At 50.3% G+C, this 26,194-nt stretch overlaps 1 protein-coding gene across 2 annotated transcripts; it reads right to left on the bottom strand.

The window, feature by feature from the left end:
* Positions 1–1,784: 1,784 nt before the first annotated feature.
* Positions 1,785–23,190, bottom strand: AGFG2 (ArfGAP with FG repeats 2). 2 transcript variants are annotated; one of them, XM_065892842.1, is made up of 13 exons: positions 22,954–23,190; positions 14,437–14,530; positions 13,474–13,589; positions 12,209–12,362; positions 11,475–11,640; positions 10,672–10,797; positions 9,995–10,027; positions 4,843–4,963; positions 4,571–4,653; positions 4,300–4,380; positions 3,290–3,433; positions 2,866–2,951; positions 1,785–2,537 (listed from the first exon to the last, which is right to left on the bottom strand). In XM_065892842.1, the coding sequence occupies exons 1-13, from the start codon at positions 23,172–23,174 to the stop codon at positions 2,478–2,480; spliced, it is 1,485 nt and encodes a 494-aa protein (XP_065748914.1). In that variant the 5' UTR covers positions 23,175–23,190; the 3' UTR covers positions 1,785–2,477. The 2 variants fall into 2 exon arrangements, with proteins under 2 accessions (XP_065748914.1, XP_065748915.1); XM_065892843.1 differs by lacking the exon at positions 9,995–10,027 and having other exon boundaries at positions 2,478–2,537; positions 4,300–4,383; positions 22,954–23,174.
* Positions 23,191–26,194: the final 3,004 nt, after the last annotated feature.

Below are 26,194 nucleotides of genomic sequence, written 5' to 3'. Positions count from 1 at the left end.
TGTTGCCTGCAGAGCACTGTCACAGCATTGGCCAGGGGGACATGAGCACTTGGTCAGAAGCCTGGTGGCAGTCTGGGTGAGTCCTTCCAGCCCCATGGTGTGGGTCCAGATTTGTAACCACCAGGCAGGGCCTGCAGGGAGGCCCTGGGCGACGGGGCGGGGGAGCACAGCCCAGTCATTTAGACATTTCCTGAGGCCAGGGATTCTTCCATCTTTGCTGCCTGCCTGGAGAGAGGACGCCGGGTGGAGGCAGCACCAGGCTGTTCCACACCGAGAGGCAGCTGCGGTCCCGGCCTCGGCCTACGCCCTGCGAACTCTTGATTTTTCTGCCCTGGAGTTGGACGCTGACCCGTTGTAACTTCTCTGACTGGTCATCCTGCCCTGGCCAGTGAGCTGGTGGGGGTCCATGTCAGACAGAGTGACTGAGAAGCGTGGAGGGGGGACTGCAGGGAGGTCCTGCGCCCAGGCACTGAGCAGTTGAGATCCCTGGGAAACAGCGGCAGTGTGACTCAAACAGTAAGAAGCACTGCAGCTGCTGGTCCTTTAAATCTCACCTCCAAACCTCAGTGTTTTTGGTTAGGAAAGGAGGCGCCAGGGAGCTGGGGAAAAAGCCTCCTCCTCCCCCTCCTTCTCCACCACAAGATTCCAGCTTCCCTCCCGTCCCTGGCTCTGAGCAGAGAATGGGGGAGACACAGATAATCAAGGGTGACAGAGAATACCCAGGGAAAAAAAAAGATGGTCCACCCTGGGAGCGCCACCAGGAGATGGAAGGAGAGTAGAGGCTGGAGAACGGGAACCACAGACACAAGACAGGATGGGGACTGAGCCCTGGGACGGTGGGGAGGCCACGCCTGGCTGCGCAAAGAACAGCAGCTGAAGGTATTTACAGGAAAAATCCTCAAAGTAAATCAGTGATAAGACTGTCCCGGCCTCTCCTTGCTGTCAGGTTAAAGGTCATTGGGTGGAAAGACTCAGAGGAATCCCAAGAAGGGAAGACTGAAGGGGCCAGGGTTCCCAGGCAGCCTTAGGAAAGGGAGAGGCGCTCACAGCAGGGCTGAGTTCGGGGCCTCTCCTCCCCAGGTGAGGTGTCTAACCCAAGCCAGCTGTCTTGTTACCACACACACAGCCTAGACACTGTTGACACAACATCCCCAGGTGGCAAGGGTCTGGGGAGGGGCTGAGGAGGCAGCTGACCTGGGACAGCTGGACTTTGACTAGGCCCTGCCCGACCCTCATGCCGGGTCCTCCTCTGCACCCCCTCCCCCGCTCCCTCCACTGCTAAAACTGGACTCCAGTTCAGACAGGGACTGGCTCTGTCCTTGGCGAACAGCAGCATGGGCACTGACCCAAGCAGTCACGTTGACTGACATGAGGCCCCTCAAGCTGGCCCAAAGCAAGACCACGAGAGCCATTTTTTTTCTTTCAAATGCAGTTCTTTTCCAACATTGCCTGCAACAGCTTTGGTGCAGAGATCTGGGGCCAGGGGGAGGAGCGGGGGAGGCACAAGGGAAAAAGAAAGGAAAAAAAAAAAAAGCCAACTGCACAAAGCCTTTCTCTGGAAAAGCCCAGGCTCGGGGTGGTCGAGAAGTGTGCCTCCTTCCCCACCATCCCCTGGAGCTCTGGCTTTGCGAGGCACAGATCCCATTCCCCGTGTGAAAGAGCTGTCTGGGAGAGGAAGAATGGCTGCATCTGGATACGTATGTGTATGCATATATATATATATAATAGGCTATATTAGAAAATTCTCTATGTATAAATATAAAACACTGGTATCCAAACATGACACCACAGCTAACTAAAGTGCTTGACGGAAGTTGGGCATGTATAAGTATGTAGGTAAAACTACTCATCCTGAGGGAGCTGGGGAAGCAAAAACATGGAGAAAGGGGTGCTGTCCCAAGCCAGGGCACCAAGGGCACTCTGGCTCCCCAGGACCTCCCCGTCCCGTCTGATCACCATCCCATGTCAACACCATGCACGCCTCATCCCCACCTCCGCCCTGCTTTCCCCACTGTGCTTCTTCCCACGAGGAGAACAGTGTTAGACAGCTGGGCAGTGGGGAGTTGTTCCCACAAGGAGCACAGCTCAGCCTGTGCCCCCAGCTTCCTCTGCCCACAGGGTTCGGAGTGAAGGGAGCGCTGGGGGCAGGAGAGGAGGACTCTTGTCATCATAATTAGTAATTTGAAAAATAAAACACCAAGGCTCCTCTAGGCCAGGCTCTGCCAGCCCGCCTCCCGGGCCCCCTACCTGGGTGGGGGCTGGAGGAGGAAGGAGGAAGCCTTGGGGTTGCTGACCCGGGAAGCTGCCCTTTTATCTGCAAGCCCCAAGCAAAGCATTAGCACCTCCACCATCCCCAGACCCCTACCCTGCGAAACAAGACCCATCTGGTCTCAGACCCGCAAAACTGCCACAGGCAAGTGGTCATCGGAGCTCCAGGGAGTAGAGGGGCCCCAGAGAGCAGCCCCCCGGACACAGTGCTACAAGAATGGGTTGGTGTTTGGAGGGTTGCAGGCAAACGGGCTTGATGAGGATCCAGTCTGGAAAGAAACAATCACCACAAATTGTTAGATTAGGGAGGAAAAGCTGGAGGCCACGGAAGAAATGCAGCTCAGGATTCCTTTCTCCCTCAAAATTGCTGTGCTGAGGGAGGAGGGAAAGTAAGGGAGCTAGGAGGCAAGCAGAGGGGCGGGTAGCGCAGAGGCTCCTTAACCAGCCCACTCATCCCTGGCTGGGCCAAGGCAGTTTCACGAGGAAGGGGCGTGGTTCCGCCCCACATTGCCCTCTTCTCCTGGAAGGATTCTGTCCCAACCCCCAGAGTGAAAGGCCACACCCCCACCAGGCCCGGGCCCTGCACCGGCCACTCACCATGAAGGGGTTGGTGGAGATCCCAGCTGGCTGGCTCAGTGGCCTCTGCCCCAGCTTGGCAGATCCCTGGTCTCCGAAGGAAGAGCCTGGCAGGAAGAGCAAAAACTCAGCTGACGGGAACCCTGCCCCTCGGGGCTAGTGCTGCCTAGCTCGCCCGCCTCCCTGCAGGGCAGGCCCAGTTACATCCCAAGGTGGGCAGCCAGTGGGGGCCTCCCCAAAGCCGGGAAGAAACCTGTGGAACAGTCAGAGGACACAGGCAGGTCTGTTGCTTCCCTGGTCTCCCCCTGCTGGTCCAAAAGGGAACTAGCTCAGATGTCTGGCTCCCTAATACGTATTTCTAATATTCACACACACACACACACAGAGCAGAGTCCCTGGGGGTGGGAATGGGCTAAGAAAGGAGGGCGCAGTCTGAATCCCTTACCATTCTGCTGCTGAGTCACTGAGGTCGGTGGGGGGAAGAGCGGTGGGGGGAAGAGCGGTGGGGGGAAGGGGCTGGAAAAAGCCCCGGTGGGTGGCACCGTCTGGGGGAAGCCAGGCCCAGCACCGCTCATCCCAAAGCCTGGCCCTGTGGAGGGAGGGAGGGACATGAGGTAGGTGAGGTTCTGGAAGGTGGGCAGGAGAACAGTTCTTCCTAAGTCCCTCCAAGACACAGAAATGGGATATCGTTTTTCGCCACCCAGAGGTGTGGAAGTACCTGAAATGAGCACGAAACCCTTCAGCGTCCAAGCATCGTGTCAACCCTGCCCTCTCCGGCCTGTGGCCTGTGGCTCGGACAGCAGGGTAGTTATGATCATGGGGTCAGCTTTCTGCCCCCTCTTAAACTGCATAAATCAAAGCAAATTACCAGCCCTCTCTGCCTCAGTTCTCTCATCTCTAAAACGGGGACCATGCCTATCTTCTCGGACTGCTGTGAAAATCAAATAACGGATGTAAAGCCCTAAGTGTTGGGCCTGCCACGTGGGTCAGCTTGGTAGCAAATATTATTCTCTCTTCCTGGCCTGAAGGTTTTAGAGGAACAACAAAAAAACAACAAAAAACAAACAAAAAAACGAAGGGGGGCGTGAGTGTGAGTTTGGAGAGAGAAAAGCAGAGGCAGGGGCTGGGGAGGGGCAGGAGACCACAGGACTCCAGCTGAGAAGGGCAGGAAACAGGGCCATGGTTTCAGGTGGGACACAGAAGGGAAGGAGGCTGGGCTCCCAGAGGGAAACTGAGGGTTGGAGAAAAAAGAATCACCACACTACCAGTCAGCATTAACCCTTCGGAACTGGTTCAGGGAAGGGGCAGCCTGTCTTTTCTAACTCCAAAATTCTGATTTGGTGACCTAGGGGCCTCTAGTTTTTGCCCACTAGGTGGACTGGAAATTAAACCGGCCTGGCCTGGGCTGGTGACTCTGGAGAGAGTCAGGGCCAGGGGACAGTCTGGGAGGCTTACCTGTGGCCAAGCCATTGGGCTGGAAAGGGTTGGTGGAAGGCAGCTGGGCGTGAGCAGCAGGTGTGGTGAAAGGGTTGAAGGCTGCTCAGGGTGGAATGGGGTAGAGGAGGGATGAAGAGCTGGTTATTTTTCTCTCATTTGATTAATATCGTGATAACTGAGCATTCCTCTAAATCCTGGTGTGCATCTCTCCCCACTCCCCTCCCTCCAGGGTCCCCAATTTCCTCTTGGCCTTAGATCCCCTCCCTGGGTCTCTACACGCAAGACTCACCTCCAAAGGAGAGCCCTGTGCTTCCGCCTCCACCAGTGGTGGCCGACTGGAGCGTGGGGACCTGGCTGGTCATCCCGAACATGCTGTGATATGGGGAGAAAAGTCGGCGTGCACATCATCTAGCACCAAGGAGGTGAGCTGGGCAAGGAACTAGGAGATGGCAAACTCTGTCCTGCCGGACGGGAGGAGCCGAGTGGGCTGGTATAAGCAAGGCCAGGCTTTCCTGGCCGGCTCTCCTGCCTGATGGCAAGCTCCCCAACATCTGGACCTACCTGCTAGGGATGCCTCCAGCTGATGCCCCGGGTCCCAGGAGGCTGCCCGTATCTGCAAGGCTGTTGGGCTGACTGGCAGGTGCCAGAGGAGAGGCACCAAATGGAGTCCCCTGGCTGCTCCCTGGGCAGGCACAGGAAGTAAAACAGGGGGTGCTGGCATGAGACAGGACGGAAAGGGCAGGAGAGATGGAGGCAGAGGTGCAGTGGAGGGGAGGGGAGGGATGGCACAAACGGGGTCCTCTGAGGCAGCCCGTTCTTCCCCCGGATCGGATCACCCAGTTCAGGAGGGTTTGTCTCCCACCGAGAATTCTAGGCGATGTGAGACTCAGCCCTTCTCAATCTCCCTAGCGCTCAAAACCGCCACTGCAGAGAGAAAAGCAGTTCTTCCTCCTCGTCCAGGTCACCGTCCCTCCTGCTCTAGTTTGGCTTACACTTCCCATTTTTTTCCTTAAGAGATGGAAACGTCTGTCTTTTGCCTAAACAGCATTTCCATTTATGAATAAATCATATGAAGGGGCAGGTAGAGGGGTGGGGAAGGAGCTGTGAAGGGCAGAAAGGCTCAGGGACACTTGGGTGACTCGGGGAACGCGGAGATGGCACTGGAGGTGCTGAGCATAAATCTCCGGCCTCACCAGCACCCTTCTCACTCCCATCGAGCCGCCTGCACCCCTCTCGGGAGCCCCCTGACGCCAGGACCTCAGATCAGGGCTGGGACACACTGCCCACGGGGCAGGGCCGACAGCAGGGCTCTCCCGCCCTCCCTGGTCTTCATAGTCAACATGGAAGAGCCTCACAGGGGAAGTTTACAGAACAGCCCTCGGGGCAGGTTAGGGTTAGGGTTAGGGTCCAATCAGCAACCTGGTCTCGAAGGGAGAGGCCTGAGGCCCTGTCATTTTAAGAAAGCCTCTTTATCTGAGTGTCTAAGTCTCATTTGTAGTGTGGGGTCCTGCCAACTACTCTGGGCTACAGTGAGGGTAAAATGAGGCTACAAATGGGGAAAAGCTTGATTTTTCTGAGTGCTGTAAGACTTTTTGTTACCAAAGGGAAACACACTTTACGTAGTGCCCGCCTCCTGACGGTGCTCCGGAAGGGTTTGCTGAAGGAACAGCTGAACAGGCAGAAGGAGAAGAACTGGATTCCAGTTGTGGTTCTGCCACCTGCTACCGCTGTGACTTCAGCAAACCATCTCTCTCACTCTCCGGAGCCCACTTTTGTTCTTGCTCCCCAACCCCGCCCCCTGTAGGGTGGCTGTAAAGGCCCTCTGAGATAAAGTATTTTGAAATCTCTAAAGCATAACACAAATGTGAGGTTTTATCATACCTATAAGATACTACTTCCAGGGTCAGAGAAGCAAGACAAGGTCTCAAAGGAAACACAGGATGGCTGGCTCAGATGGTAAACACGAGTGGAAAGGGCCCGACCCACAGCCCTCAGCTCTGGCCTTTCCACTCTGCCTTGAACAAGAGGCCTTGCCCATGGCCTTGGCCTGCTAACTCCTACTCACCCTGCAGGCTTAACAGAACCATGTCTTCCATGGGCCTTCCTGACTCCAGTGTTTGATCCTGGTTTTCCTCTCCTAGCACCTTGTTCTTTTCCTTCCTAGCACTTGACATATTTATAGTGATGTATTTTTGTTTATTTCTGTATCAACTGGGTCCCCACTATACCAATTCCACTGCCAAGAATTCCCTTACAGATATAACTTGCCAATGTGCCGAAGCAGAGTTATTAACTGCAGCACTGTTTAACAGCAAAAGACTGGAACATCCTAAATATTCAACAACAGGGAACTGAGCAGATAAATTATGGTCTAGACAGAAGTTGAACAGTGGTGCAGCTATACAAAAGAATGAGGAAGCTCTTAATGTACTACTAAAAAAAAAAATCTAGGGCTTCCCTGGTGGCGCAGTGGTTGAGAGTCTGCCTGCCGATGCAGGGGACACGGGTTCGTGCCCCGGTCTGGGAAGATCCCACATGCCGCGGAGCGGCTGGGCCCGTGAGCCATGGCCGCTAAGCCTGCACCTCTGGAGACTGTGCTCTGCAACGGGAGAGGCCACAACAGTGAGAGGCCCGCGTACCGCTAAAAAAAAAAAAAAAAAAAAAAAATCTAACAGTACTGTTATTTTATTTATTTATTTTTTTGGCCGCACCATGCGGCTTGCAGGGTCTTAGTTTCTCAACCAGGGATCAAACCCATGCCCCCTGCAGTGGAAGCGTGGAGTCCTAACCACTGGACTGCCAGGGAAGTCCCTAATAGTACTGTTAAGTTAAAGAAAAATCGAGGTTCAGAACAGCTTGTATATTATGCCATAAAATGCTCAGTACAAAAAAAAAAGAGAAAACAGGACAATAAAAGATAAGTAAGTGAAGGCTACTGACCCCTTTCCCCAGAGGCACAGCTGTGGAGAGGTGAGACGAGAGACCAGCGTGGGTCAGGCTGCAGAGACATTTTGTAGGATGGGAACTTGAAGTGTATTTGTGGGAAAAAGGGGACATGCCGGTAGAGGTGGAGAAAGTGGAGGTGAAATTCAGATAGGAAAGCTGATGGGACCAAGCCCTGCAGGAAGTGGGAAAGGACGAGGGAGGTAACCTTCGCAAGGGAAGATACTTCTCTTTCTCAGACACGAGAGGAAGAAGAGGGAAAGGAAAAGATAAAGACACGAGGCAAGGAAGGAAATGGCAGGGTCGGGGTGGTTCTCAAATCCGCGTTGCTCCCTGGTCCCCTCAAACCTCAGCCCTCGTTTCTTGTCAGTACAGTTTTGGGCTTTCTTCTGAGCACCTCAGAACTGTAATGTGGATCTTCCTTTTCTAAAGGGTGAGGCTGCTGTGTTTATCCAAACCCCTCTGTTAAGGGTATCTTCCTGGTGCCAGGCACAGAGCATACCTGATGGGGATGGGGGACCGGCTGTAACGTGGAAGGGCCGAGAAGCCAGCAGGGAAGCCGAGTGCCCAGGGCCTGCCTGCGAGGTTCCAGGGATGGGCTGCTTCTTGAGAGCCAGCACTCAGGGGACAGTGCTCTCCTCAGCCCCTCTCCCTCCCCAACCCCTGGGCTTTCCTGAGGGACAGTGCTAGGCTGTGGCCACTGCAAGCCCTGGTCTTCAGTCCTCTCGCACCCACAGGCTGTGAGGAAGGCTGGGAAGCCACCAGGGCGGTGGTGGATCTTTGGCTTCTCAGACCCCAGGCCTTTCCTTTGCCCAACGGACTCGAGGTACATGGACTTTCCCAGCGGACACAGCTCCCCGTCCTTACTGGGGTCTGACTCCTCAGTCTTGCTCTGGGCCCTTGGGTCAGGGTGCTCCCCTCAGTGAGGACCAGGCTCTCCGCCGAGGGCGGGGAGAGAGTGCTGTGCGCCTCCTGGCCGGCGCTAGAGGGCAGAGCCGGCCCTGGCTCAGGCAGGCTGGGCTCCCTGCACCGAGGGCGTGTCCTCAGAAAGGAGGCCGGCGCTCCCAATACCTGTGCTCCTTTGCTTCCTATCCACTGCCAGAGCCTCACTCCACACAGCTGGATTAGTAGACTTGCCTTCTAACAGTTTCAGGGGAAACTGCACTTTTAGAAACCCCCCTTCTCCATACTCCCCCTCAGATATATAACAATACAACCAGCCTTGTCAGAAGAGACATCCATCTCTCACCCAAATCTTCCTACTTCCTCCCCAGTGGTTCCTCACGTCACACTCACAGTAACACCCTCGTGGTCATGGTGTGGCTGGGAATGAATGGGATCTGCCACTGATCACACATTTGATTTTGGCCAAGCTGAGCCAGTTTCCTCAGCTGCAAAACAGAGATCTTTCTTTCCTCATGGAGATGATACGGGGGTGCTCCCCAAGCACCGTCAGCGCTGGTGAGCTCTGGGTCTGGCCGTGGGCTGTCTGCTTCTTGAGATGAGCAGACACTGGACAGACGGTCCATCCCAGGTTCAGCCTGGGATGGCTCCGGGGCTGATGCCTCCCTTCTCTCCTTTAAAGCTTGGCACTTTAAGCACTCCCTTTAAACTGATCAGTTGCGCTAGGAATGCATCTCTCAACCAGCCAGTTTATAACCACCTTGTAATAGGCTGTTTCCTTTCCAGATCCCATTCCTGGGAATAGCCCCCTCTTGCTAAGTTGATTATTCCTCTACCAGTATACATGTTTGCCAACAGCATACAAAAGGGCCTATTTCCCCACACAATACTGGCCATTATTCATCTTTAAAAATTTTGTGAATATAATGTGCAAAATTACTATCTTATTCTAATTTGTGTTTCCCCTGATTCGTTAGGTTGAGGACGTTTTCATGTTTTTTCTGGGTATTATCTGCTTCTATCCCTTGCCCATTATTCTAGTCTTTCTTATTAATAGGAGTTTAAAAGGCACATTATGGTTATTAGCTTTTTGTCTGTTTTCCATGTTGTAAGTGTCTTCTCCTCATCTGCTTCATGCCTTTAAGGACATGAAACATTGTGTGGGGACATTTTTTAGGACATCTTTTACCATACAGAATAACATGTTATATAGAATAACATGTTATATAGAATAACATAACAATTTCTCCTTGTTAGAATTTATGGAGATTTTGTTTCCCAGTATATGGTCAAATTATAAAAGGGTTATATGTTTGAAAATAGTATATATTCTGTATTTTTGTTACAAAGTTCTACTTATACTTCTTAGGTCAAACTTGTTAAAGTGTTCCTCAAATGGTCAACTCTCTTCCCTCCTTGTCTATCTACTCCACCTATGAATCTTGTGAGAGAATCTATTATAGTCTCCATCTGTTGGTTTATCAGATTTTCTTTCTGTCTAATAGTTTTTGCTTTATGGATTTCAAGGCTACTCTGTCAGTTACTTTAAGTTCACAATGTGAGAACTCTGTTGTGAATTTTAAATTCTGTCAATATAAAATGTCTCTTCTTGTTCCATTCAAAAAATTAAAGACAAGAGCAACAGTGAGAGGCGGGGGCGCTGTGGACAGCAGAGAGTCAGGAAGTCTGCGCTGTGGGATGGGCTCTGCTGGGCTGTGGGCTGCATGACTAGGGAAACTGCTAACTGCCTCCTTTGTTAAAGGCTAAATTTGAGGGGTTCCTTCCAGACCTCAAAACTCTAGGGTCAGAGGACCTGAGACAGAGGCTTCTGCCTTGGGTCGGCTGTGGAGTGGGAGGAATAACTTACCGAAGCTGTGACTTCCAGTTAGCATCCGACTGGCTGGCAGTGAGGGTGGGGCAGGGAAAGGGCAGGTAGGTGGGGAGGAGAGAGAGAGTGTCAGTCACTGGCCGTCCCCAGACATCTGTCCTCACAGCGCTCCGGCTGCCCTCCTGTGTGCAGGATGTCCAAAGGAAGGAGGCAGCCCGAAAGCTCTGAAGCCTGATTGATGTCTGGGAGCTTCGGGAGGGACCGAGTGCTTTCGGGGCCTTTAGACTCTCCTTCCATCCCACAGGAACAACACGATGCAGTGTTGGCAGGCTTCTGCTCTAAGAGGGATGCCTGAGGACTTCTGGAGACCACCTAGGATGCTGATCCAGACCTTGCCCTGGGGGCCCTCTCAGGGAAAGGTCATGTCCATTCTCATGTTTTCTAGGACTCGGGTCTCCATTACTTCCCAGTCAGCGACCTCCTAGTGCATAGCCTGCACAACTCCTGATGCAGTTTTAGCCATTTCCTTACATGAAGAAAGAGAACAGAGCCCCTTCTTCCTGACAAGAACCCCATCAGACTGCCCTCATCCTTTCCTGGAGCTTCTCCTCTTTGTGCGGTACTTTGGGTGGGTGCGGATGTGAATGCAGGGTGATGTATGGGTGTGGACAGTGGGTCACAGTTGCAAGCAAGGAAGCCAGAGGGGCAGAGCTTACCTGGGGGTGCTGGCTGCGCCTGGAACGGGGCTTGGCCAGCTGGAGGCATGCTTCCAAATGCAGAAGAGCCAGGGCTACTGCCAAAGGCATCGAAGTTGGCAAAGCCCCCATGGGAAGGCGTCTGGCCTATAGGTGGAGAGAATATAAAGGTTATGTTTATATATGATGTATATGTAATCCATATCACACGGACTAGTTCTGAAGGCCAAGGGCTGCTCAATGGGACATCTGCCTTCCTGCAGGGTCCTCTTCAGAGGGAGTTGGCAGGAGCCTGTGGCAGAGAGCCAGACACATGCAGGGGGAAAGGGCATCTCAGAGGCCTCCAAGTTCACTCCCCATTTTTTATCCTTACTCCGTGAGGCATTAACATTTTTGTCAGGGCCTAGTTTAGGCGGAATCATGGAAAAAGATTTTGCTGGGGGGAAGGGCTTTAAAAAGGAAAAAGGGAAACTAGATAATCACTTTGTTCCACCCTCTACTGGCTACTGCTGATCTTCTGGAAGAGGGCAGGGGAAATGGAACCTGTGACAATCCCCTTGCCCCACTTTAACAGAGAGAGAAACTAAGAAAAAGGCTCTTTCCAATGCTCTAAGAGGGAGAGCTGGGAGCCCCCAACTGCCATGCTTTCTGGTCAAACTCCCAAAACGAATCCCGGCTGTACTCATCTGACCCCCACCCTCCCAGCCGTGATACTTCAGAATTACCATCACGTTCATTCCTGTGCAGAGAGCTAGGGCCGAGTGAATTCCTTGTGTGATGGGGACATATGTTGTAGGAAGGTTCTCTTCCCAAGTCCCACTTACCCCCAAAGGCTGGGAATGCAGCAAAAGCTGGTGCCACCTGGGGAGCAGCAAAGGGGTCTCCGCCGATGTCGGCCAGCAGGTCAGTACTGGCTTTCTTGACCGAGGAGGGGGGAGGTGGCTGAGAGCTCCGGGGCTGGGACGTCCGGGGCTGAGACTGACTGACAGACTTGGAGGAGAAGGCAGTACATATAGCACTCGGAATCCCAGCCATGACCCAGGCCCTTGCATGGCTCCCCGGGCTGCCCCCAGATAGGCGAGTGGAGAGAGAAGAGAGGCAGAAACTACCCTCAACCAAGAGGGTTCCCGGGCAGAAGGTGCCTGAGCCCTTCTCATCCCTAATTCCTCTGTCCTCTCAGTGCAGCAGCTCCCAGAACCACATATTTTAGAGCACGTTAGTCAAGGCAACCCTGAGATACACAGGGATGTCGCCCAACAGCCCCTCCTCATCTTTCCCAGGCGCCTGAAGCAGTGTCCTGGCCCCTGTTTTTCCTTGGAGGAATGGTCACGTTTGAAGTTGATACTCTGACTTCCCTAAATACCACTTCCTGTTGGGGTCTTTCTTCCAAAACATACAGATCCAAGGTGAGAGATGCAAGACATGGGAACAGCAAGGCTGAGAACCTGCTCACACCTCTTGGACCGTCGTCTGCTAAGTTCAGGCAATTGGATTTAGGAAACTGATACCCCTGCCTCCCAAATCCCAAAATAAGCTGCAGGGCACATCTGAGAGTTACCTGGCTGGAAGTGGAGGCAGCAGCCGAGAGAGATGGCACAGGATCCCCCAGAAGTGTCCGCGGGGGCTTCCCTTCTGGAATGGAGCCCTGGATGGGGGTGGAGGCGCCACCTTTGGTATAAGTGGGCCCTTTGACTTGGTCTGGGGGGACATACCTTGGAGAAAGAACAGTTAGGCTAAGAGGAGAGGGGTGAAACCTTGGACCTTGCTCAGCTTAGGTGCTTGACAAAACACAGGTTACAGCAGTCAAAGTCCTTTCTCACTTTCCCTACTGATTCTCTTTTTTGAACTAAAGGGAATTTAGCAACTTAGCAAAGTTCTGCCTAACTTGAGCTTCCCCTTTACTGTCAGGTGCTCATTTTTTTCCTGCAGGGATGTTCAGTTGGCTCTGGCTTGTGCTGGTCTTCCCCTCATCTCTCCCTCATCTTTCTGACACATCAAACCATCTGGGTTTCAAGTAATAACACCTGCAGTCATGCTGAGCAACAGGTGATCCTATTTTCCAACTTCCTACTCAAGGGCCCCCTTTTATTTCCTGGGAGTATCTTCAGGTTCCTCCTTCTCTGCCACCTCATCTTCTAAGTGCTCACGGTCTATCCTGCCGGCTGCTGCGCCTTCTGATCAAATCCCCTTCCACTCCAGTGGATGCGGTCTCTACTCCGATGTATCTTCTTTATCCCAAGGACCGCCCCCCGAAGGGACTCCAAAATTCTGTTTTATCCACACCAGTCTCCTTGCTCCCTGAATTCTCTTCTCCACCCCAGAGTTACCCCCAACCGTACACACCCCGCCACCCCCCAGAAATCGAACAATAGGAAGTGACACCTGGGGAGAGAAAAGGCAAGAGAGAACAGAGATGCTGTTTCCTCAGCAGGAAAACAGGGGACATATGAATCACGGGTTAAAAGCATGAAGCTAGAGGACATGTGCTCCCAGTCACCTCTCTCCATAAATGAGATCAGCTGAGCTATAAAAATGAACCCAGACTCCCTAGTGGGGGCCATAGCTCTCCCCTCCAACCAGTCTACTGTCTCCCCAAAAGAGGGGACATCAAATCTGCAAGGTTAGTGACCAAGAGCAAGTTGTTCTTTCCTGTACCTTTGTTATTTTGAAGTCAGAATTCAGCCCTAACTGAATCTGAAGGGAACAGACTCAACCCTCGTCTAGCCTTTGAGAGAAGCCCCAGTTCAGCTCTGGAAACTGGACTGTAAGATGAAGTGTGTCTTGGACACATGTCTCCAGAGCAATCTCTTTCCTCCTCCTTACCATCTCTTCTTCTCATATTTTTCCTGGAGAAACTCCTTCACCTTCTGAGGATCCCTGGAATCTGGTATTAAAGATGTGCGAGCATCGAAAAGACCCAGCCAAATCTTCCTGCAAACCTAAAGGAATGAAGTCAGGTGGCAGAGGAACTGAGGCAGAAAGCATGAAATGGGAGTCAAACCATTTCCAGCTCATTTATCAATAGACGTTTATCGAGCATGGACACAATGTGAGGATCTGGGTACACCTACAAAACAGACATGATCCCTGTCCTCGCAGAGTGGATCATCTAACGGGGAGGTCATGCCTTAGATAAATAAAAATACATTTATAATGACACACTGTGACACATCTTGTGAAAGAAAACAGAGGGCCATGAGAACTAAGGGGGACTAAATTTGGATGGAGGTGGGGTCAGGAGCAATTTTCAGAACTGTAGCTTCCAGAACACCCCCTAGAGGCCCTTGTTTGCACCCTCCAAGTTAAGTCTGTCACCCATAAGCTAGGGGTACTGCTGACACCAAGGCTGGCATCTTCCCACCAGCAGATTTAGCTGGAGAAGGGGTTTAACTCCCTTTCAAGTAAATGACATGGCTTAGACCCAGTTGCCGAGGCTCCAGTCAGCAGAGCTGGCTCCAGGAGCTCTTGCTTGGAGGGCCTGGCTCAGTCAACCCTGAACGCTCATCACTGTGGAGCATTTCCCCCCTCGAGTGCCCAGGAGCCACCCCCGACAGAGATTTTGCTTCTTCCCCTGATTCTTCCAACAAGGGGCCTGGACAAACCCCAAATTTTATAACTGTCTGTAAATGTACACCTGGACGTAAGTTAAGATACCTTACGTACTAAAAAATAAGAGAAACTCGAACAAAAAAGAAAACTGTAGGGCTTTTCTATACTCCTGAGGCAAAGCTCCACCGACAGATAGGGCAACTGCAGCCTGGAACCCTTCCGTCTGGGGTGGCTCACCTCGTTTCCACGGGATTGCAGGAACACTACTTCAGGCTCAGTGAAAGTTGTCATGGAGATGGACTTGACACGATGAGGGGGGTTCAGGCCTCTCCTGTGGGAGACAAATAGAAAAAAAGAGAAGTTGAATGCCACTAGCACTGCAGGTCTGTTTATGGGAGGAGAGGGAGGGGGAAAGGATAAAACTACACGTACATGAAACTCTCTGACTGAAGCTACTTCCTAATTCAAGGAAAGAAGGGAGGCAAGAATGTTCTGGAGGCTTCTCATGAGAGACAGGGAACCCGAGTCACTCTGGAGAGAAAGGTAGAGCCTGCCCATCCAGAAGCCTCCTCTACCTCGGCTTAGACCACAGCAGCTGGGTGTTCAGGCTGAGGGGTATTTCTGGGAACTCTGGCATGGGGGCACTTCCCGTTTCCTGCTTCATCACTGTTTGAGACCTATAGCACATCCTCAGGGTCCCAGAGCCCATGGAGACACAAATCCCTCATGCATGAGGGAAAGCAAAAATGAAGGCCCGTGACTATCCCTGATAATACCAACACAGATAAGATTTGGAAACAAGAGTCCCTAGGCTGGCTGCTCCCCCTCTTGACTACACAGGAGGGCGGTGTGGTGGAGGGATGGACCGGGCCTCTCTTTTTAGGGAGTGATCTCTGGGAAAAGAAGTATTCCAGACTTCCTTTCACTTCTAGATCTTTCAATGAAGCAGGAGGAAGTCAGGTTCAATCATGAGTATGAGACGGGCATGAGTCAGGAACATATACCCTGTAGGGATGCTTTTGTGCCAGCTCTGTGTATTCTGTTAACTCCCTGGGAGTCCAGCTCTGCCCACAGATGCCCTGTGGAGATTACAGCTGAGAAGGCTTCCTTGCCCCCACTCAGCTGCCCTCCAGAGTGCTCTAACTGGAGCCTGGGGCCAAGCCAGGCAGGCTTTCAGAGGTTCCCCTTTCCTTACCTTCAGTTTTACTCTAGTCTGAACCTATGGCCCTCATCACATGAAAACACAACTGGCTGAACCAAAACAAATAAATTAGATGCTGGGGTCAGGAGTGAAAGACCATGGGCACATGCAAGAAAGACAGTCTCAACTGATAAGCCCTCTTCTGGTTTTCACTCCTCTGGAAAAAATAGGCAAAGCAAGACGTGAAAATAAAAGTAACTCTAGGATACGGTCCTGGCTGACGCCCTCAGGAAAGCGAACAAAATTTACCAGATGGAAATCTTGGGGAAAGGTGGAGAAATCACACATGCAGGCTTACAGGTACACACGATGAATACAGGTGCCCAGGCGAGCCTGGCAGAACGGCAGTGCGTGGGTTAGCATAAGTGAAGGCAGCCTGGGCGGGGACAATGGACAGAAGACAGAGTACAAGGTAAACAGTGAAGGACAGCTGCTCTTTTGGACAAGTTACCGATTATGGGATTCTAACCAAGGACAGGAAGGACACTGGAGGCTACAACTGGGGGCGTTTTCAGCAATTCTGCTACTAGACTTGGATGGGTTTCAAAATACCCCTTTAAAAGATAAGCAATATCAAAGAGGACGGATGCCCTGAGGAAAGATGAGAGCCGGGAAAACCAAAAGCCAGGCTTTGTAACTCGGTGTCAAACCATAGCTCTTAAACCTGATTTGACCTGAAGACTCTCTTCTGATTGCATTTCAGAGACTCCAGTTTTCTCTCCTAAAGCCTCTCTTACCAGTGGCTTGGTTCTGTTTTGGTCCTGAAGTCCAGACATCCCGCAGTCCAGACATCCCACTTTGATACTCTTTCCCTTGCCCTTTCTCACCTTAACCACTGTGCCCTTCCCCCTGGGAATGCCAGGCCTTTCCGAGGTCTAGCCAGAGCAGACTTCTCTGTTCCTATGATCCTGGGCCGCCCTATCACCTCCCACTGACAAATATTTACTTTGCTAAATAAAACACAAGGCATTGCGTTTGGCACTGTGGGGGATGCAAAAATTATAGGACCTAGTCCTCGATCACTTGCTTCCAAGAAGGAGCCAAGGAGCCCGCAATGCAGCAGGCGCACACAGTCAGATGGGGGAGGACGTGGCACCAGGATGCAGCAGTGAGGGAAGAGAAATGGTCATGGGAAAAGTAAAATGTATTATGTTTACACTAGAAAAACAGATTCTAAGCCTATCACAAAAAGGTCATTGACATTTCCTGACAGGACAACCAGGAACTGTTAGCAAAGTATAAACAGGGAGGTGTGCTTCCTTGGCAGGGGTGGGGGGTGGGGAACTTGACCCACTCATCAGTCTAGAGGGGATGCTTAGAGCAACAGAACTTCCTCTGGCTGAGCTTGGATTGGAGGGGTTTTGAGGTGGGGTGGAGAAAGGATAAAGGAAAGGCAGAGAAAAGAAGTGATTTAGGTGCTTTGGGCCAAATGAATCTGGTGGAACAGGATGTTTCCATAGCACAGTACAAAAAGCACTGCTCTGACCTTGATGTCTGTGGACTGGATCATGTATAACCAGAGCCATGGTTTGGGGGCAGGGAGAGTCTACAAGGCAACACTGCAGCCCAGGAAGAGGGCCTAGTTACACGGCCTATGAGTCAGAGCGTTTGTCTCTGAATCATAGAGAGGCCACTGCTGGCCAAGAGAAGCAATTTAGAAATGAGAGCCCCTCTCCTCCCAGGAGCCGGAATCAAATGGTCTAGGAGTGTTGTGTGTTACCGGGTACAAACCAGGGTCATGCACTGGGCCAGATGGGAATCACTGGCCTGGAATTAAACAGACCCAACTCTCCAACTTGCAGCCAGTCTCCCCAACATAACTCTCAGGTTCTCCCCAAAACAAGAAGAAGTGAGAGCTTGAAGGAGGCACTGCTCTTTGGTTATCACAGCAAATTTATTCTATTATTTCTAACCAGGAGGAGCTGGGGAAATAGAGATAAAGGTATTTGCCCAGAATAGGGCAAGTTTTTCTAGTTGAAGGCAAGTACATTACTAGGGCTCAAGCCTTCAGCCCAGTCATGATGTCTTCTTCTACTTCAGTTTCTCTTTCACAGGGCACCTAAAGGGCACTTGAAGTACTCTGACTCCCTCTCTGAAGCACTCTGAATTACTTGGCAAGTGAAGCGACTTGCAGAGATCCTGAAGTCTGCCCAGTCCTCCCTCTCTTTGCCTCTCTCCCTTCCCTTTGCTTGTATTAAGCATACTACTATTTCTGCAAATACCACATCTTTTGTTTCTCTGTGGTCATCACCCTCAAACTGGCCCATGTTTTGCTTCTATCTTGCTTCACAGAAGCCTCAAACCTGCTCAGCTGCTCAGATAAGAAGGGTTCTGCCAGGTCGACAGTGGAAAAAAACAGTTCTACCCAGCACCCAAGTTCCTTCATTTGTGCCAGATTTGGACTCGGGCATTCCTTACCTCTGAATATTTGTGTTCAAATTCATACACTCTAGATTGTGTTTCTTTGCCCCTGGGATTCCATTCCTCTGCCTCTGAGCAGGGTTCAGCTAAACCAGGTTAGCTCTTATCTTGGACCCAAACATTACCAAGAAGAGTCCCTCTTAGGAAGGCTCCCCATTACCCTGCTCCAGGGTCAATTTCACTAATGTTAGGGAACTCCTTCCTAACTGAAAGTCCCCTGCTTCGACCCATTTCCTGAAGTTCTTCCTCAGTGACAATAATAAACAGCTGCCCTCATGTAGAGACACGTGGAATCCTGATACTACCAGCTACCTTCCTCTTCAGGCTCAATCTCAATCCTTTCACATTTTGCCCCCTTTCTTCTCACCCCTTTGTTAATTTATTATTTTCTTAGGAGCTTTTCAAGTTGTCCAAAGGCCCTATATAATAAAATGCCTAAATCTGTAATTTTAGAGACTCTGTCCATCTCTGCCTGGCAGAAGTGAATATGAAAGGAGAGGTGCGGACTTCCCTGGTGGAGCAGTGGTTAAGAATCTGCCTGCCAATGCAGGGGACACAGGTTTGATCCCTGGTCCGGGAAGATCCCACATGCCGTGGAGCAACTAAGCCCATGCGCCACAACTACTGAGCCTGTGCTCTAGAGCCCGTGAGCCACAACTACTGAGCCCTCGTGCCTCAACTACTGAAGCCCGTGCGCCTAGAGCCTGTGCTCCATAACAAGAAGCTCATGTACCGCCACGAAGAGTAGCCCCCTCTCACCGCAACTACAGAAAGCCCACACGCAGCAACAAAGATCCAACGCAGCCAAAAATAAAATAAAATAATTTTTTTTAAAAAAGAAAGGTGAGGTGCGAGGGGATGGAGGGACAGGACTAAAATAAGGGCAAGGCATACGTCTACCTCTCCAGCCCAGACAGATGGAAAAGTACTGAATTATTGAACAACATACTATACCTTTCCTTCCATGGAGATAAAAGTGTTTTGGTTAGGAACAGCTATTAGCGAGCCAGACAGGGAAACTAAGGCACCAGAAGGGTAGCAACTTGTCACAAATAAAGAGCTGTCAGGCACATCTCTTGACATCCAGTCCAGGGCTCCGTCCACCTCAATCCTGACTTAATCCCACTGTTAGAATAAAGTTGTAAAGAAGTAGAAGAGACAAATAGCTACTACTGAGACCTGAAAGATGGTGGATTAAAGGACAGACTCAGACAGACAGGTCAGGGAAGCATGTCACATACTTGGCTGAAAAACTGGGTGTCAAAGATAGTGCCTAGCCCAGATGCCAATGAGATCTCAGGCCTCTCCATCTATTTCCTTTTTAAAGAAAAGTTGAGGCATTTTTCTTTCTTTTCATTTCTCCATTGAGGCATCCAAGCAAACCAGAACAAGAAGGAACACTGAGGCACTGCTTTAGAAAGAAGTCCTTTTCAGTGGCAATTTTTACCCCCCCTAGCTTCAAATGGCAGATTCGTCTTCTAGTTGAAGAGTGAGAAGTATAACTGAACAGACAAGTGCATGAATAGATTAGGGAGAGTAAAAGGATCTCTATCCAGGTTAAGGAAATTAGGTATTGGAAGAAAACCAAATGAATAAAACTAGGTCAAATTTGGGACCTACCACTGTGGCAGCATGTATGTAAATTTAGAAACAGCAGAAATTAGCAGCCTCTCTCTCAGGCCCTCACACCAACACTGTGGGTTTCTGCTTGAGCTGAGAAAAAATTTCTCATTGAAAAAGACAGAAAGAATGAGCTCGCATATGCAGAGCTGAAGGCACAGCCATACCCACCCCCACTATTAAAATCTCAATTTTTCTTCAGATCTTGGGAAATTCAACTTTGGCTGGAACAGTCAACTTTGTTATTATCAGTCAATCCAGCCAGATGGGAACCCTGGCAATTCTGCTCACTGCCCCAGAACACTCCAGCCCCCTAAGTGGTCGACATATTTGTAACACACTCAACAGGAAACTGGCTTTCAAGAGAGCCAAGCCTCTGTCTCCTTTCTCTGGCTATGGTGTGAAGTATGATACTTCAATTTCCTCTCCTTCAGTATCCTCTTTATTTTAAGCAAGAATATTTCTTCTCTTTTTATCATCATAGCTGAATATGAGCTCTCATCACTCTCTAGCCCATGCTGAACTTTAGTTTACTTCGTAGCACTTATCACTACCTGAAATTATATATTTCATGACTCATTTAGAGTCCAAGGCCTCCCCTAGGATGCAAGCTACATGAAGATAGGACTTTGCCAGTTTTGTTCATTACCACAACTCCAGTGCCTAAAACAGCGACTGGGGCTTCAAAGACACTTGACAAACATTTGTTGACTGATAGACTGATGCAAGATATTGGCCTACTACTACGATTTTCACTAGCACCACAAAATCCAAATCTGTGGGCAAGCAACCATGTGGATTTAAGACGTTGACTGGTGTATGGGTCACCGTGGAGCCACGCCTCTCCATTGCCTGCTGGGCTGTGTGCCCCCTCCTCACTCTACAGCCAGCAGTAAGCACGCCCCACCTCACATTCTGCCTATGGCCCACCTGCCAGCTCCCAGCCCTTCCCAAGGTACATCAAAGGGCACTGGTAATACTTTGCGAAGACCCCTTTTAAAGCTTTACATGCTTTGCCCTAGTCCATGCTATTACGACTCCAATTAGCAAAGGAGAAGTACCAAACCACCAGAACCCCGGCAGATGGTCACAGCCAGGGCAACTAAAGCTTTCTTGTAGAGTTTCTTCTGACATTTGTCTCTTTATAATCTCAACATGCCTTCAGTTCAGCTTCATTTATTGGTCCAGCTTCTTGACCCTTCACTCTACCCTCACTTCCTGCTAACAAACAGTTGGCCTAGCTTCTGATTTCCCAACCACCGAAATGCGTTCCCTAAAGTCTACCACCTTGAGAATCACTCCGAGTAATTCTCATAATGCTTTACCAAAGTACTAAGCAAAAATGTCCTTTCGAGAATCTTTTGAAACTAAAAGAAAAGGGGGAGGCTGGTAGACTCCCACCACTTGGTCCTATAGGAACTTAGCTTCCTAAGGAGCTAAGCCCCTAGTTGGAAGTTACGTGCGCCACAGAGACAGGCCTCTTGAGGTACTTCTCCTTTAAGCAACCTTAGGCCATCGTCAGCCCCACCCACTGTCTGTCCAGAGCACAGGTGTTTGACTTTTCACCAGTGAGCTCAACAATAATGACCACAGGAGGAAGTGGTAAAGTTCTGCAAATTGTGCACTGATGTTTAAGGAGTTAACTTGTCCAGCAAAAGAAACCGGGTTTTTAATGTGAGCCAGATCCCTTGGCCCTCCTTCTGTCCTGATTGAGGGACATTCATTAGAGAAGGGAAGTGTTGTCTATGGGATACTTTAAACCAAGATCTATAAAATAATGATAATGATGTCAGCACTTTCCATTTATTCAGCGTTTTGGCTTTCACGCCTTGGCAGCTGACTAGGGGAATGAGTTAACACTGCTTCCTGGGACCTAGACTCTGATATGCCATCAGTGTTATCCCCCTGCTTCCTTTGACTTCTCTCCAGACTCTGTAATCAGATTTGCCTTCTCATAACAGGATCTTCAGGAATCTGCTCTCTTTGTACTCTGCACTATAAATATTCCTAAACTTTGCTCCTGTTCTCCTCAAAGTACTTGTCCCAGTCTCGAGTCTCTATCCTTTGACTTCCTTTGAGCCTCTATCTCAACTTTTGACACATTACTGTTCGTGTTCTAAACCACTATCCCAAGAGCCACGATGCTTTTACTTAGACGGAAGTCAAGTCTATCCTCACAACACACAAGTAAGGTTGATTAACATATAGAAGTTTGGCTAACGAAGTAAGAATCGAATAGAGAAATAATCCTAAACTGCATGAGGAGACCTGGACCCTCATTTCTGGTCTGCCGTGATCATAACTAATATGGAACAACAAATGCTGAAAACAGCAACCCCCATCTGGCATTGGATAAGTTACTAAACCTCTCTTTGCTTCTGTTCTCCCATCTGTCACGCAAGAACAATACCACTCCCTCCTCAGCTCCTGAAGATGTAAGAAGAAACAAGGAAAGCGCTCCTAGTTAAAAATGAAACGAACCAAACTAATGTATTAATACTAAAAAAGTCAAAATAAAGCCCCTGATAAGTTTATAAAGATAGACATGCAGGCTTGGTATCAAATGTTAGTCATGCATCTAACCAGATAACTCCCTTAGGGGGAAAAAAGAACCTTACTATATAACCAGAAATCTGGGCTAGAAATCTGCGGCTCTAAATTAGCTCAGGCATGACCAAATTCAGTGCCGGTGCCAAGGTAGCACTGCAGATTATTCAACAACCCACCCTCCCCCCAAATCTAGAAAGAGTCGCCAGATGTTACTACCAGGAGCAAGCCATGGTAACAAGGAGCTTAAAGGTGTAAATCATTACACTTAAGGATGGCTCATCCAGACCCCCAAACCTCTGGAAAAGTTAAGTTCTCTAACAGGGCAACCCATCAGCATTCATCTCTTAGAATTGTAAGAAATCTCCCTCTGGGTAGCATTCTAAAGCCCTGAAAGATTAGGATCTGTTCCTGAACACTGGAACGTGGCTCTTTACCTGCCATTACCGTTGTGCTGTCAACCTGGGTTAACTTACCTATTTTAAATTGGTTTCTCCGTCTCACAATCCAGGATGGGCACAAGCCAGAAGGAAGAAAGGTACCCCTTCATGTTGAGTCTAGCTTGCTCTACCTCTTTCCTGTTTGCCCTCCACTTACATGAAGTTCCCTTTCAAGGTGTCTATCATTCTCTGGCCCCTTAAATCTCTAACCCCCACCCGACCCCAGTTTCCTTCAATTCTCCCCACTTTCGGATCGCCTCGCCTCCTTTAGGGAGTTTCTCCAGTTCTCACGCTGTCTTTCCTTTCCCCTGCATCGCGACTCCAATCGTTTTTTGTCGCCCCTGACCCTTCGCCTTCCCCGTGACACCCCTGCAGCAGACGACCCTCTCGGCACATCCTGCGCGTCCCAGGCCTCCCCACCGCCCCCGACCTCGGCTCTGTCCCTTCGCCCCGGGTCCCCCGCTGTCCTCAACGCCAACTCTCCGCCGCTCCTTCCCGGTCCTCCCCCCGCGCCGGTCCACTCACAGGAGGCCGGAGCAGGTGGTGCAGACGAAGCTGCCCACGGTGATATCCACGTAGGTGACCCCGCGCTGGGCGCACTCGAAGCAGTGGCGGTTCCCGGCCTGGCTGCAGCCTCCCAGCTCCCGCACCCGGCGACACCACACCTCCGAGGCCGCCTCCGCCTCCGCCTTTCCCCCGCCGACCCCGCCACCCGGCCCTGGGCCCTTCTTCGCTGCCATCACCATGGCTGCTCAACCACTCGGACCTCCTCCCTGCAAGTCAGCAATCGCCCCTTCAACCACTGCCGCCTTCCCGCCTCCTCAGCCGCCCCCGCACGCCCGGCTCCCCTGACAGAAGCTAGGGAGCCGGCGGCAGCCGCGCGAGACTCCTCAACCCCCTGCTTCTCCTGTCCTGCACGCTGATTGGCTAGCCTCCTCCACCTCCTCACTCTGATTGGCCCGGCATTGGACGGCCTCGAGTTGCGGGAGCTGCCAACGCCACGCCCCACTGCCTTCAGACCTCAGGCCTCTCGGATTGGGCTGCTGAGACCCTGGCCGCGAGAACTGTGCGTGCTCTCTCCTAGTTCCCGCCCCCTCTCGCCACTGCCTCCAGGGCTGACCGCCTCCCACACTCGATTGGTGAGTCTTCGGAACTTGGCTCCGACGATAACTCTGATTGGCTGTCGAGGCTGCAAAGATTGCTTTCGAGAAAGAGTGGGTGTCCTGCGCGTGCGCAGCTATGGTCCTCGGGAGGGATGATGTTAATTCCCGCTAAATTTCAAAAGACTAGTTTCAGCTAGACTGTGCCGAGAGGAACGCAAAGCCGAAGGGAAGTGGCCAAGTGAGGGGCCAAAGAGAGGGAGAAAAGACGGGAGCTCTCAGAGTAAGGAAGGGAGAAGGAGAGGGAGTGCTTTATAAACGCTATATATGTATATATTTTTTACTCCTACCCTATGCTGTAGGAAATCTCATTTTACAGAGAGTCTTAGGTATACAACTTAGGTAGGTCACACGACTGATTCGTGGCCCAGCCAGGGTTCTGTTCTGGGACGTCTGACTTTAGAAGCCCTGCTTTTAACCACCACCCTATCCGTGGAACAGTATTTGAGCATTCATTTGACACTTATTGAGTAGTTTACTAGGTTTCAGGAGCTGTTGTAGACACTTGGAATACAGCAGTGAACCAACCAATCAAAATTCCTATCCTCATGGAATTTACATTCTAGTAGGAGAGGCAGACAATAAACAAAGAATCATCAGCTCTGGTAAGTTCTATGCAGAGAACCAAAGTAAGGTATTGTAAAAGAGAGTGACTTAGATATTTCAGATTGGTCAGGGGACCGTCTCTGAAGCAGTGATATTTAAAGCTGAGACCTGAGTAACAGAAAAGGAGCAACCCAGGCAGAAGGAAAAGCAAGTTCGAAGGCCCTAAAGCATGAGGAAGCTTGGTGTGTGGAAGCAGCAAAGAACAAAGCAGGTTGGAGTGTGGGGGGGATGAGGGGGATTATACTGGAGTGGGACCTGATCGTGTAGAACCTTCCAGACTTGTAAGGAACTTGGGATTTTCTTCTAAGTGTGATGGGAAGCTGTATTAGAATTAAGTCCCACTATGACAGAATACCTCACATAATCGGGGCTTAAACAAGATGAAGTTTATTTCTCTCGCATGTAAAAGTCTAGGTAGGTGTTCCAGGGCTGGTGGGTTGCTCCACTGTGTCAGGGACCCACACTCCCTCTATCTTGTTGCTCCAGAGTGCATTACCTCCCCTCCCAAGTTCACCTCATGGTCTATTCCAGCTTTAGCCATCATGTCTGTTACAGCAGCAGGAAGAACCTGTTCTTTTTAAGGACATACACACAACCTCATTGGCTCACCCTGGTCAGAATTCAGTCACATGAATTCACACCTAAGTGCAAGGAGGGACTCTGGAAAATGTTTTCTTTATTTTGGGCTTCTATGCGCTCACCTAAGCTTCAGAGGTTCTATTACTGAGGTGGAAGGGGAGAAAGGATATTAGGATAAAACCACAGCCTCTGCCACAGAAACCATTGGAAGGATTGTAGCAGGAGCAAGAGATGATCTGATGTTCAGTTTCAAAAAAAATCATTCTGTCTACTATAGCAGAAATGGTTACAGTGGGGATGATTGAAACTAGGGCAATTAAGAAGTGAGTTCAGCAGTCAGGGTGAAAGGTGATGGTGGCAGAGACTAGGGTTGTAGGAGTAGGTTGGAGAGTAATGGATTGATTCAGGGAATGTTTTGGAGGTAAAATCCATGGGATTTGTCAATGGATTACATGTGGGAGGTGAGGGAAAGAGGAATCAATGGCAACCTCTCTAGAGAAGCACTGTCCAATAGATCTCTCTGTGATGATGGAAATGTTCTGTATCTGACTGTCCAGTATGGTAGCTACTAGCTACGTGTGGCCATTGAGCACTTGAAATGTGGCTAATAAAGCTGAGAACCTGAATCTTTTATTTTACTTTATTTTAATTAATTAAAATTTAAATTGAAGTGGTCACATGTGGTTAGTGGCTACCATATTGGACAGGGCAGCTCTAGATTTTTGTTTTGAGCAACTGGGTGGCTTATGGTGCCATTTATTGACAAAAAAATGGAGACTGTAGCAGAAGAAGGTTAGGGGGTGCTGATAGCCAGAAATCAGTAGCTTTGCTTTGGATATATTGATTTGAGACACTTGTGAGGCCTCCAAGTAGTTGATCAAGTAGGCAGGTGGATATATAGTTTGGATTTGCAGGTGAGGCCAGAAGTGAAAATGTAGGTTTAGGAGTCATCAGTGTACAGGAGCTAGTTAAAGCCATGAGACTGGGTGAGGTTGCTTAGGTGCAGCATGTAGACAGAGAAGAGGGCCCAGAACTAAGCTCTGGGCACCCCGATGTGTACTTGGTTTCATGTCTCGAGTTATCACAGCCACAAATGCACTTAAACGCTGCCCCCACCCTGCCCCCCAGAAAAAAAGATGACACCAAGTCACATCCAGATATGCAGCTGTGACATCTCGGACCACTTTAAACATTCCTTCTGGAGTTCACAGTTTCGAAGTGCTGCCCATTCCTCCTGTATTTCCTGTTAGCCGAGGGTTATTTCTTACTATCCTGAAACCTTGAACAAATTGGTAGTCTTAGCTACCACAAACCCTGGTGTACAGGATAGTCGTGGGGAAGGAAAATTAGAACGTTAATATGCACTGTGATCGTTTTCGGTTAATTTGTGCCACTGGGTGTGGTGGTGCAAGGAGGCAACC

Source organism: Phocoena phocoena, chromosome 15 (genome assembly GCF_963924675.1).
Source record: "Phocoena phocoena chromosome 15, mPhoPho1.1, whole genome shotgun sequence".
In the NCBI taxonomy this organism is placed as follows: domain Eukaryota; kingdom Metazoa; phylum Chordata; class Mammalia; order Artiodactyla; family Phocoenidae; genus Phocoena; species Phocoena phocoena.
This window is presented reverse-complemented; position numbering and strand designations above follow the sequence as displayed.

What these genes read in the sequence shown, in the direction of transcription:
- AGFG2 (XM_065892842.1), bottom strand. Translation starts at nt 23,174, where the DNA reads ATGGTGATGGCAGCGAAGAAGGGCCCAGGGCCGGGTGGCGGGGTCGGC. An exon ending in TGCATTCCCAGCCTTTGGGG is followed by an intron (nt 10,798 to 11,474) that starts GTAAGTGGGACT and finishes CTCCACCTATAG; the next exon opens with GCCAGACGCCTTCCCATGGG. An exon ending in GGCGCAGCCAGCACCCCCAG is followed by an intron (nt 10,028 to 10,671) that starts GTAAGCTCTGCC and finishes CCTCACTGCCAG; the next exon opens with CCAGTCGGATGCTAACTGGA.